General features: G+C 37.7%; 1 protein-coding gene across 7 annotated transcripts in view; it reads right to left on the bottom strand.

Moving 5' to 3' along the window:
- The window catches only part of IRAG2 (inositol 1,4,5-triphosphate receptor associated 2), a 62,508-nt gene that overhangs the window by 23,227 nt on the left and 25,901 nt on the right, over window positions 1–13,380 (bottom strand). For all 7 annotated transcript variants that reach the window (XM_024733518.1, XM_024733519.1, XM_024733521.1 and 4 more), the window contains 5 exons: window positions 10,468–10,525; window positions 8,312–8,366; window positions 8,199–8,226; window positions 7,788–7,928; window positions 3,033–3,167 (listed from right to left, as the gene is read on the bottom strand). In XM_024733518.1, coding sequence (XP_024589286.1) covers window positions 3,033–3,167; window positions 7,788–7,928; window positions 8,199–8,226; window positions 8,312–8,366; window positions 10,468–10,525 — 417 coding nt within the window. The remainder of the gene's footprint in view (window positions 1–3,032; window positions 3,168–7,787; window positions 7,929–8,198; window positions 8,227–8,311; window positions 8,367–10,467; window positions 10,526–13,380) is intronic.

The raw sequence follows: 13,380 nt of genomic DNA, 5'->3' as shown, positions 1-13,380 counted from the left end.
TTCTTTAGGGAAATGCCTATTCAAGTCTTATTTGCATTTTTTTAATTGGGTTGTTTCTCTTTCTGTCAAGCTGCAAGCGTTCTTTATATATTCTGGATACTAGGCCCTTAACAGATATATGATCTTCAAATATTTTCTTCCGTTCTGTAGATTACATTTTCACTTTCTTGATAATGTCCTTTGATACACAAAAGTTTTTAATTTTGAGGAAGTCCAATTTATCTATTCTTTTGCCATTGCTTTTTGTGTCATATACTCCCTCATTTAACAAAAACTTTTTGAGTACTTGCTATGCACATTTTAGGCATTGAGGAGACAAGCAGTGAGCCATACAGACACATATTCCTGCCTTCATGGAGCTTATATTCTAGTGAGAGGAGATAGACAACAAATAAGACGTCAGTAAAACATAATAGTATGCTAAAACGTGATCAGCATTATGAAAAAAGACAGGGAAAGGGAGGATGAGAAGCTCTGGGGTAGAAGGGGTTGAAATTTTACAAGGGAGCTCAGGTGGTCAGCTGGGCTATTCTCTGAAGGTGACATTTGAACAAGACTTGGAGAAGGTGAGGGCTAAGACATGTGGACACCTGGAGGAAAAATATTCTAGGCATAGGGAACAGCTAGGACTGGGGGCCTGAGTTGGCAGCATGATGAACAGAAACGAGTCCCGTGTGGCTGGCGTGCAATAACCCAGGAAGACAGTCACAGAAAATAAAGTCCAAGGGGTAAGAAGGCAGGGGAATCATGTAAGATCTTTCTAAGCCATCATAAGGACTTGGGCTTTTATTCTGAAAAAAATGAGGAGCCACTGGAGGGCTGTGAATCAATAAGTAACATGAAAAAAAAAGAGTAGCATGACCTGGCTTAAGTTTTAAAAGGATTATTCTGGCTGTTTTATTGAGAAGTGACTATGGGGGTGGGGTGGGGATTGGATTTAGATGGAGACAAGAAGACCATGTAGGAAGATATTGTAGTAATCTGGGAAAAAAATAGAATGGTGGCTTAGATTAAGGTGGTAGCTGTGGAGAGGGAAATGAGTGGTTGAATGCCAGACATGTTCTGATGGTAAAGTAAATAGGATTGTCCATAGGATTAGACGTGGAGTGTGAGAGAAATGTGTTGAGAATTACCCCCAAGGTTTTCCAGCCCCAGCAACTGGAAGGACAGAGTTGCCCTTTACTGAGGTAAGGAGACTATGTGTGGAATCGTTTTTGGAGGGACTGTCAGAAGTTTATTTTTGGATGTATTAAGCTTAAATTGCTTATCAAACTTCCAAGCTACATCAACAGTAGCAGGTTCTAGTCTGAAACTCATGGCAGAGGTTTGGGATAAGTGTGTGAATTAGGGAGTCATTAGTTGACTACATAGGATAGTATGGAGATTGAGTGACGATGGAAATCAGACGTGCACAGGTGAAGCCCTGGGGCCCATCAAGATTAAGAGGGCTGGGAGAAAGGGTGGGACCCGTAAAGGAGTCTGGAAGGTATTGCTCCATGATGTAGAGAGAAGGACCAGGGGACTGTGGTACCTGGAAACCAAGGTGGAGAGTGTTTCCAGGAGGAGGAAGAGCTCAGCCGTATTGAATGTAGCAGACAGGTTAAGGAAAATGAGTAGGTTAAGGCTGACTAGAATATGTTTCAGAGAGACTGGGAGGAGAGAGATTGGAAACAGCACAATTCTGTTGAGGAGATTTGCTAAAAATGGGAACAGAGAAACAGGGTGGTAGCCAAAGGAGAAAGAGTGAAAGATTTTTTTGTTTGTGTTTGTTTTGTGTTATTTTTCCTGTCTTAAAAATAACGTATTTGTGTGTTGATGGGAATGATTCAGTAGCGTGGGGAAAAACTGGAGATGAAAGAATGCAGGGAGAATTGGGGCCCAAGATTCTGAGTAATTTAGAAGGGATGAGATCTTATATACACGTGGGATGGTTAGCCATGGACAGGATGAGAGACAACTCATCTTTCGTACCAGGAAGGAAGGCAATGTCAAGGGTTTAGGTGCTTGTAGGTTCAGAGCTTTTGGCAGGTCCCTTCTGATTGCCTCAACTTTCTTACTGAGTTAAGAAGCAAAGTCATTATTTGACAGAGAGAGAGGGGAAGACATGATGGTGATTTGAGGAGAAAGGAGAAAGTGTGAAAGATGGGAAGTCCCAAGGACCACTTGAGGTTTGTGATGAATTTCAATAGAACTCAGTCAGCACAGAGGTGTGAGGTTTTCCAGCTATGCAGGTATAATCAGGTGGAGAAATGGATTTAAAACAAGGTTGCAGATTTTCCTAGTGATTAAAAGAAAACAAGAGAAGGAAAAGTGTTGAGAGTTCATGCAAGGGAGCTAATGTTATGTTTGACCATGGAATTTAAGCTTGGTTAGGAAAGAAGAGAGATCAACAGTAAGGTGAAAGACAGTGAAAAGCTGTGAGGGGGAACGATTGATAAAAAAATATTCATCTTTGTAGTAGGAAACCAGTAAATATCTAAAACTGAATCACTTGGTGACAGTATAAGCATATTATTTGGAGATATGAATATTAATAAAAAACAAACCAAAGGAGTTGAAAGTTGTTGCTCTGGAACATGGGAAATGGGATAAGAAGGCTTTGAGAACTACTTGACTTTTTTAAAAAAAGCTATGCACATATGTAACTTTAATAAAAATAAAACAAAGAATATTACTACCTGGCGAGGGGTTAAAAAGAAACTAGAATATTAGAAGTGTATAACAAATGTTCAGACTAAAACTATCATCACAGTGAAATGTCTCCTTCTTAGGAAAATATATTTTAACAAGTTTGTTTACGTAGAGATTCAAAAATTTAAAGTCTCCCCAGATTTTCCCACAAAGAAAATTTTGAAAATCTACTTCTCTATGAATAAGTGTGCAAAGATGCATAAACAAGGATATTTATTGTAGCATTGTTTAAAATAGGAAAATATCAAGAACATTCTGAAATGATCAAATATAGTTTTTTCCTAGAAATGTAATCCACTTTTAGTAATTTCATTGTAACTGGAGAAAGGGAGACAAATTACCTGATTAATGGCTCCCAACATCTCAGCCCTACTGGCCACTCGAGCTGTGCACTGACTGAGGAATGTTACACTTTTCTCCAGCTTCTTAATGATTTCCTGGGCTTGGCTGTCATCTTCACAAAGAGGTGTTAAAGACTGCACAGAAAGTAAAGTATTAAAAAGTATCCAACCCAAGTATTCAGCAAGTGATTCTAACACTGACTATATTGTAAATGCAGATGAATCTATTATCTTTGTGGAAGGTGAAAAGCAGCAGCAAAGACCAATAATGAATGATACCGAAATATTAATACCTTTGTTGGTTATGAGGTAGACCTATGCAGGTATTCACAAAGCCTTTTATAATATTTTTGATCCCTTCTTTACTTTCCAAATTTGCTACTCCTTCATGTGTGTTTATATCTTTCTTCTACAATTAATAGGATGGGATGTAATTAATTGGCAATGGTAAAGAAATTATGCCTATAAATGAATTGAATGCACTATATGAAGAGCATAGTTTGAACTTTTAAGAAAAGTAATAAAAATATACTCGAATTAGATATGACTCTGATTTCTATATTTGCTCTTCCATTGATGACAAGGTGAGATTGGGCTGGTTAGGCCATTATGCCTTCATTGCCTTATGAATATTTATCTCAAACCTCTGCCCTTGAACCAAGATGATGGCTTTCCTGATGGAAGGCCATCTGTTTCACTGGGGTGGAGAAAGAATTAAGAGAACAGCATATTTGGAAGCCAACAAGCCATTGCTCATTAGCTGTGTGATCATGAGCAAATTTCTAATACTTGCACATGTCTAAAATACCATAAATTTTATATAGCATCAGAAAGGAAAAGTGCTGCCAATAAAACCATAAGGCATCATTGACTGTAAATTGCATCTTAATTCTACAAATGTTATAATATCAAGCTTTCTGATTTGCTTTTTCTTCATCTGTCAGATGGAGACAACTGCATCTTCTTTCCAGGAATATTGTGACATGAGAGGTAATAGATGCCAATTGTTTGTCACACAGTAGGTGCTCAATGAGATAGCAGCCACTTTTGAAACAGGCAGATATGTATGAGTTGCAACTGGAAAGTTGCTAACCAACTGGAATGACCATTGTCAGACATACAGTTTCTTACTGCAGTTTAAATAACCACCATTAGTTAGAAAGAGAAGAGCATATATTAGTTGTTAGTCAAACAGAATATGGCTTACCAAAACTTAATCATGAAGAAATAGAAAATTTGAGTAGACCAATAATTAGTAAGGAGATTGAAGCAGTTATAAAAAGAAAAATCTCCCAAAGAGGAAAAGTCCAGTTCCAGATGGCTTCACTAGAGAATTCTATCAAACAGCTAAAGAAGAGTTAATACCAATCCTCCTGAAACTCTTGCAAAAATTTGAAGAGGAGGGAACACTTCCATGTTCATTCTCTGAGGCCAGAATTACCCTGATACCAAAGCCAGACAACAACATTTCAGGAAAACTACAGACCAATATTCATTATGAATAGTGATGTAAAAATCCTCAACAAAATACTAGCAAATTGAATTCAATAGCACATTAAAAGGATTATACACCATGACCAAGTGAGGTTTATTCCTGGAATGCAAGGATGGTTCAACATATGAAAATCAACCAGTGCAATACACCACATTAACAGAATGAAGGATAAATATCCCATGATCATCTAAACTGATAAGAAAAGCATTTGACAAGATTCAACACCTTTCATGATAAAAATATTCAAAAAACAGAAATACAAGGAAACTACCTCAACATAATAAAGGCCATATATGAGCACCCACAGCTAAAATCATACTCAATGGTGAAAGACTGAAAGCTTTTCCTCTAAGATCAGAAACAAGGCAAGGATGCCTACTCTCACCACTTCTATGCAACGTAGTACTGGAAGTCCTATCCAGAGCAGTTAGGCAAGTAAAAAAATATATTCAAAAAATCCATATTGGAAAGAATGAAGTAAAATTATCTTTGTTCACAGATGACATGATCTTACATAAAGAGACCCCTAAAGATTCCACAAAAAGACTGTTAGAACTAATAAACAAATTCAGCAAAGTTGTAGGGTACAAAATCAACACACAAAAATCAATTGCATTTCTATGTACTACCAATGAACCATCTAAGAAGGAAATTAAGAAAATAATTCCACTTACAATAGCATCCAAAAAAATAAAATAGTTGAGAATAAACCTAACCAAGGAGATGAAAGACTTGTACACTGAAAACTACAAAACATTGCTGAAAAAATGAAAGAAGACACAAAGGGGAAGGCATCCTGTGTTCATGGACTGGAAGACTTAATTTTGTTAAGATGTCCATACTATTCAAATCAATCTACAGATTCAATGTAATCTCTATCAAAATCCCAAAGGCATTTTTTTCAGAAATTGAAAAATTCATATGGAATCTCAAAGAACCCCAAAGAGCCAAACAATTTTGAGAAAGAAGTACAAAGCTAAAGGTATCCCATGTCTTGGCTTCAAAACACATTACAAAGATACAGTAACCAAAGCAGTATGGTTCTGGCATAAAGACAGACCAGTAGAACAGAAGAGCATGCCCATAAATAAACCTATACATATATGGTCAAATGATCTTTGACAAGGGTGCCAAGACTACAAAATGGGGAAAGGATAGTCTCTTTAACAAATGATGTTGGAAAACTGCAAAAGAGTAAAGTTGGGCTCTTATTTTACACCATATTCAAAAATCAACTCAAAATGGATTAAAGACCTAACTGTAGGACCCCAAACTATATAACTCCAGAAGAAAACGTAGGGGAAAATCTTCATGACATTGTATTTGGCAATGATTTCTTGAATATGACACCAAAAGCATAAGTTACAAAAGTAAAAATAGACAAATAGCACTATATCAAACTTACAGACTTTTGTGCCTCACAGGACATAATCAACAGAATGAAAAGGCAACTTATGGAATGGGAGAAAATATTTTCAAATCACATATCCTATTTTAAAATTGGCAAAGGACTTAGACATTTTCCAAAGATGATATACAAACGGCCAATAAGCATATGAAAAGATGCTCAACAATACAAATCATCAGAGAAATGCAAATCAAAACCACAGTGAGATACCACATTGCACCTATTAAATGGCTACCATCAGAAAACAGAAAATAGGGACTACCCTGGTGGCGCAGTGGTTAAGAATCTACCTGCCAATGCAGGGGACACGGGTTCTAGCCCTGGTCTGGGAAGATCCCACATGCCGCAGAGCAACTAAGCCCGTGCGCCACAACGACTGAGCCTGTGCTCTACAGCCCACGAGCCACAACTACTGAGCCCATGTGCTGCAACTACTGAAGCCTGCACGCCTAGAGCCCATGCTCCACAACAAAGAAAAGCCACCACAATGAGAAACTGGTGCACCGCAACAAAGAGTAGCCCCCGCTCACTGCAACTAGAGAAAGCCCGCACGCAGCAACGAATACCGAATGCAGCCAAAAATAAATTAATTAATTAAAAAAAAAAAGAAAACAGAAAATAACATGTTGGCCAGGATGTAGAGAAATTGGAACCTTGGTGCACTGTTAGTAGGATTTTAAAATGGTAACACCACTGTGCAAAACAGTACGGTGGTTCCTCAGAAACTTAAAAACAGAACTCTATATGATCCGGCAATCCAACATCTGGCCATATTTCTAAAAGAATTGAAAGCAGGGTCTTGAAGAGATATTTGCACACCCATGTTCATAGCAACAATAGTCAATGTTCACAATAGCCAAGAGGTGGAAGTAACTCAAACGTCCATCAATAAATGAATGGATAAACAAAATGTGGTATATACATACAATGGAATATTTCATTCAGCCTTAAAGGAAGGAAAGCCTGCCACATGTTACAACATGGATGAATTTGAAGACATTATGCTAAGTGAAATGAGCCAGTTACAAAAAGACAAATACTATATGATTCCACTTACATGAGCTATCTAAAGTAGTCAAATTCATAGAAACAGAAAGCAGAATGGTGATTACCAGGGGCTGACAGAAGGGCAAAAGGGGAATAGTTTAATGGCTATAGAGTTTCAGTAAGCAAGATGAAAAAGTTCTGAAGGTCTATCTCACAACAACGTGAACATACTCAACACTACTGATGGACACTTAAAATTGTTAACATGGTAAATTTTACATTATGTGCTTTTTTAACCACAGTACAAAAAAACAGAATATGGTTTCTATATTTTTATTTTCTTTTTCCAAAATTAGCCCCCTTAATTTTCCAACCCATCCGTATATTTATGGTGACTTCACAAAATAGAAGAATAATAGTTGGTGCACTTCTGTGTACCTTACAGAAGGTTTGCCCATTATCCGACAAGACTGAAATGTCACCGTTCTCTTTTTTCAGTTAATTAAATGGAAATCGTCTTTTGATTCTCTTCTTTGAAGCTTAACATTGATATTATCTCCTGTTGCTCAGTTTTCTGCAAAATTACTCTTCTGCCTGAAATCTATTTGAAGATACAGAGATGGCAGAAGATTCACATAACTACCTTAAATGACATTTATTTGTTTTATTACTTATACCCTTCTATTGGTGCGCCTTTTATCTTAGCCTGATCCTGATTTCTTACCTCCTATTAATTCACATTTGAGTCAGGCAGGGCTTGGTACCTAGTGTTGGTTTTAGTCATACAAGTAAACTCTTATGTAATTTTGAAAACCTTATTAATAATACAACCGAACGTGTAGTCCCCAAATGTTATGAGTCTCACCTCTAACAGTTTTAAACAGTTAGTAATTTCTTTCTTCAAATTTTCTTCTGCCAAGTCACGGGATCTTTCTTCAAGCTTCACTCTTTTCTCCAAGGTGAACCAGTCGCATTTAAATCCCAAAGATAACCTGAGAAATTCGGCCTGTTGTCAAAATAACGTGAGGGTGAGGACAGAACATTGGATGTAGTCAAATTTCCAGTTTAATACCAAATTACACTGAGGCATTTCTTTCTCCTCCCAGTGACATAATGCTGGCATGCATAGGCTTTCCCTGCACTTTGTCATGGCCAAGCCAGACAGACACCAAACGTACGATAGCTTGTGCAAAAGCTTGCAGGGACTACAGGTGAGTGAGTCTGAAACACGTATTTTTTTTACTAAAGGAAAAAACATTGAAAGCTTGAAACTTACCTCCACCTCCTTCTCATTAGCAGAAGTGCTGTAAGATAAGAGAGAGAACTTACTCAAACATAGCTCAACAGAAAAGCAAAAAATGTGAGCGTGCTATATGAGGAGGAGCTTACTTGTCACTTTGTCTAAAGTTAACTGACTTCACAGGAAGAGAGGAAACAGCAGCGCCTATTAAAAGACAATAAGATTTAAAAAAAAAAAGACAATAAGATAGTATTTGGTTAAACAGGCTTAACAGCTACAGGCACATTCAATCCAATGTTGTTAGGGCCTCCCTCCACTAAACAAAGGCGTTCATTGAAATATGTCTGAGAAGACTGCCAGCTAATAACGCATTTGCTTAAATATAAGATAACGTTATGCTACGCTTTGGGGATCACGACCATGTTGAAATTATGGGCTCACACTTCAGCGCGTGAATAGTCTTTGAAGACCTGAAGATGTCTCAGAGTCAAGGAACAGCCCAATTTGTTCTTTCTGCATTTGAATGTTTATTTGATTTGATTCCATGGTTAAATGCATAGCTTCATCTGGTACCCTGGTTTTCCTGTGGACCAAGGATTTAAAACCAGCAACTTTTATGAGATCTTTTAGCAGGCACTTTTCTAAGTGCTTTATACATAATTTCTTCAATCCTCAACAGCCAGCCTTCTCTGGTGGGTACCGTTCTTATCTACAGTTTATAGGCTAGGAAACTGAATTGCAGCTTACCTAGCTCACACAGGTATTGGGGTAGTAGTAGTAGTACTAGGAGTACTAGTAACAATAGTATAATAATAATAATAATACTGCTGATAATAACAGCAACAATATCGATCATTTACCACAGGTTTACTGGATGCCAGTCCCAGAACAAAGCTCTTTATACATATTAATGATACTCTTCATGACTACTTCACAAAGAAGACAATAATAGTAATTAAGAGCAGTAAGTATAGAGTTGAAAAGATCTGGTTTAAATCCTAGCTTTTGTGGACAAAGAATGTGGCCTGCCATTCAGTAAACAAATGATGCTGTGGTCATCAAGCCATCAGCCACCGTAGCCGCAGCTGCGTAGCTGCGGTGCACCCTGAGGGGATTTAAGATGGAGAAAAGCAGGATACTGTCCCTATATATCAAAGGAATGATTTCAATAAGCCCAGACTCTTGCATCTTCCCATACATAGAAAAGGGCTAAATTCATTAACTTGAGATGTCTGGGGTTTTTTTATAATTAGCAGTTATCTTTTGATATTGGACTACCTGGTGGTTTTTTGTTTTGTTTTGTTTTGCAAAATCTCCTGTATGTCCTGTCTCTTCCCTTACCTCTTTGGAACAGTCCCTCAGAGCTATCTGAGAGGCTATATCCCAGGCTTAAGTCCTCAGTAAATCTGCGGATAAAACATAATTCTCAACTTTTAGGTTGTGCATTTTTTTTCAGTCGACACTTTGATCCTTAAAACTAAGTGACCTGGAACAGGTCACAACTTCATCAAACCATCTACAAAATAAGGATGATTTTTCTATAGTAGCTAACCTTTATGAGAACTTTTATCAGGCACTTTTCTAAATGCTTTTTACATAATTTCTTCAATCCTCACGGCCAACCTTCTGTAGTGGGTACCGTTCTTATCTACAGTTTATAGGCTAGGAAACTGAATTGCAGCTTACCTAGCTCACACAGGTATTGGGGAGAACTAAATAAAACTATGCATATAGAGAATTTAGCCTAGTACTTACAGTACAGTCTATATTTCATAAATGGTACTTTCTTTTTTTTTTTTACTCATCATTTCCATTTTGCAGATGAAGAAATTAAGACTCAAGGTTAAATAGCTTTTGCCAAAGTCACAGCAAGTAAGAGAGTGACCAAGCATACAGTGAGTGACTCCAAAGCCAGAACTCTATTCACTATTCCATCCTAACAGAAGGGAGATGGGGAGAGAAGCATATTAGCACTCATTCTTCAAATACTGGCTTATTTGCTTTTAGACGGAACAATAAAAAAATCTCAGAGTAGAGCTTAGAATTTGCTACCAACATTGGCATGGTTCTCAGTTCACGATAGGGCACTAGTGATTACAAGACCTCTGGGCTTAACAGGCAATGCAACATAAATACGGCCTTTTGAAAACGCTACAAATTGAATCAAAATCAGTTCTCTTTGGCTGATTTTATCTAGAGATGCAGAGTTGTAGATGCCGTATCTTCACTCAGAAAGATTTCATCCATAAAACATACCAGCAGGGAACAAAAGTTCACACGGGGGTTGGAAGAGAACATTCCTTACCTCCTGCCACACATTCTTTTCTGTGCTCATTTATTGTTTCTGGTTCCCCTTTGGCTTCCTAAAATCATAAAGAGATTTTATTGCTGAACATAGAGTGGAAATCCTTCATAGCCAATCATTTCTCGACTTCCTGTCCTCTCCTGCCTACCCTGTTCGAAAAACACTCTATAGTATGCAAAGAACTGTGCTAGGCATCCAGAAGGAAAGAGGACTGACTCCAAGGGGGTTTCTAATCTAGCTGAGGCATAAAAAACAGAAGTACATGAAAAGCTGCAATCGTGATACAAGTTACTTCAAAGCAAACTAGGATTACTTGCCAAGTAAATGAGAGATAGATAAATATGTGCTTTGCAAAAGAAAGAGAGCAACACCATGGGTTAAGAAGCATGGAAAGTCTCTACAGACAAGGAACAAGCTGGAGCTTGAGGGAGAGATAGGACTGAATGGATGAAGAGGGGGCGCGGTGATCTAGGACTATCACACGCAGCTTTCCAGGTGGATTGTTGGAGAAATTATGGCAAAATAGCTGCTAAGATTGTGCTATGTTTGGCTTTTACTGCATCTGAATATATTTTAAGGTCACTGATCAACTGTCCTACAAAGGTATCCATACAAGAATCACCATAATAGGAGAGTTGCACTATACTGCCTGGGGAAATCTAAAGGAGAAGCTATAGGTATACAATTATTTTAGGATAATTATTATTCAACATTCTCAGAAATTTTCCATAAAAAATAAGGCCAAGACGAATTTCCTTGGTAGGGCCCTTGACACCATGTCATGTAAGTTCTGGACAACTGTAACAAATGAAATAATACAGGTAAAACACTGGATCATCCTTATCAATATTTACATACTCAAGTTTTCTTAATCCCCCCTCAACCCTGTGACATCCTCTAGTTCCTCATCTCCCATTTGTGATCAGTGAACTACTCTGCCCCTGCACCTAACGCTCCAAGGAAACTGCCCTCCCCAGTTATCAGTGAACTCCCTACTGCCAAATCCAATGGATTGGCACGTGGGATCCTTCCAGACCGGGGCACGAACCCGTGTCCCCTGCATCGGCAGGCTGACTCTCAACCACTGCGCCACCAGGGAAGCCCTAGCCTTTATCTTATGTGACCTCACTGTAGCATCCAAATCGATCTATAATCCCCTCCTTCTTGAAGTTTTTTTCATCCCTTGGTTCCCCTTTCCTGATGTCCCCCCATCACTACAAAGCTCCTTCTTGGTCTCCTCCACCACTGACTGCCTTCTCCTATTAGGCAATGGAATCATCAAGAGTCCATTATCCTCTGTGCTCTCTCTCTGCCTGGCCTCCTTCCTTGGGGAATCTCATCCACCTGCTTGGTTCTTTGCTGATGACTCACAAATATGTGTCTGCTTCTGAAAGTCCCACGGGTGAGCTTATGAATATGGGTATATAGTTATCTATAAAATCTCCTTACAGGGTATTAATGATGTCTCATATCAACCTGAAACTTGACTTACCTCAAATTAAATTAAATTAAATTTACCCCACAAATTCTTCTAACTCCCCCCTACTCTCATGTTATTCTATTCATTCTGTAGGTTAGGCCATAAACCTGGGTATTGACCTTTTCCCAGACCCCTGATTATCAGTTACCATGTACTGTGAATGCTATACCCCAAGTATCTCTCAAATGAGTCTCATTTTTTCCATCATCACTAAATTCATACTATCTTCATTTCTTGCCTGAATTACTACTATAGCATTCTAACCAATTTTCCACCTACATTTCCTAATCCATTATTTTTTTAAGTTTTCTTTTTTTTTTTTTTTTTTTGAGATGAGGACTTGAATTTTCCTCTGTCCATTTTTTTATAAGGGGCAACCACTTTCAGCATGTGGGCTAGCCAACACTACACTTTATATATACTTTACACTACAAAGAATTATCCCAAATCACATATCCAATTACTCCACTCCCTTCAGATAAGAATAGTATAAAATTTTTATCTACCTTATTACCTTCAATGTATACATGCCACAACCTTCTCTTAACCTGAGTTAGTTGCATGAGTCTCTGTTTCTTGTAATCAAATAGGCCTAACTAATAGAATGTTTATACACTGAGGGGAAAACAGTAATAATACACACACACAGACACACAGACACACACCTCCGCACACTGAATACAGAGAGGGACTGATGTATAAATAAGACCCTTAAAGGAACGTAGAATTTCCCATAGTCTGTAAGTTACCCTTCAAATAATTATAAATTCATACCAGTGGCGATATGCCTTCCCTTTAAGGAAAGGAGTTTAATTCTTTTTCTATAAACATTTAAATATTCATCCTTATAATGTTTTATAGCAGTTTGCCATGTACCTGTATAACATTCGATACCACTCACTAGGAACCTCCTCCATGACACCTCTTCTGTCCTCTCACCCCAACCGTTTCTCTTTCATATCGCTGACCAGTCTAATTACTGAGTAATTGTATGTTTCTTCCATTAATTATAACACATCTTTTAGATAGATATCACTGTTTTGTTTAGCCTTATTTATTAATGCCTTCATTTATTTAAGAGTACTCTACAGATAGATATTTAGCTTGTTTCCAGCAGATCTTTGATGAATAAATGAGTGAATGAATGCATGAATGAATGAAAGAAAAACCAGTGTGGAGTCAGGAGGTCCTACCTGAGTCTACTGAGTGACCCTGGATGGTTTGGACTCAACTTCTTCATCTATACAATATTAGTATAACTAAATTCTATTAACCTCATAATATTTTGAAAGGATAAAATGCAATCGTGCTTTTAAGAGTATTTTGCAAACTTAAAGGGACAGTTCTAAATATCATTGCAACATACCATTACTTTTACTGTTAACATGCATATATCTCCTTACCTGATTTTTTTTTTTTTTTTTTTTTTTTTT

This window comes from Neophocaena asiaeorientalis, unplaced genomic scaffold, assembly GCF_003031525.2.
Source record: "Neophocaena asiaeorientalis asiaeorientalis breed wild unplaced genomic scaffold, Neophocaena_asiaeorientalis_V1.1 scaffold150, whole genome shotgun sequence".
NCBI classification, from domain to species: Eukaryota; Metazoa; Chordata; class Mammalia; order Artiodactyla; family Phocoenidae; genus Neophocaena; species Neophocaena asiaeorientalis.
The sequence above is the reverse complement of the archived record's forward strand: the minus strand, read 5'-3'. Positions and strand labels throughout refer to the sequence as shown.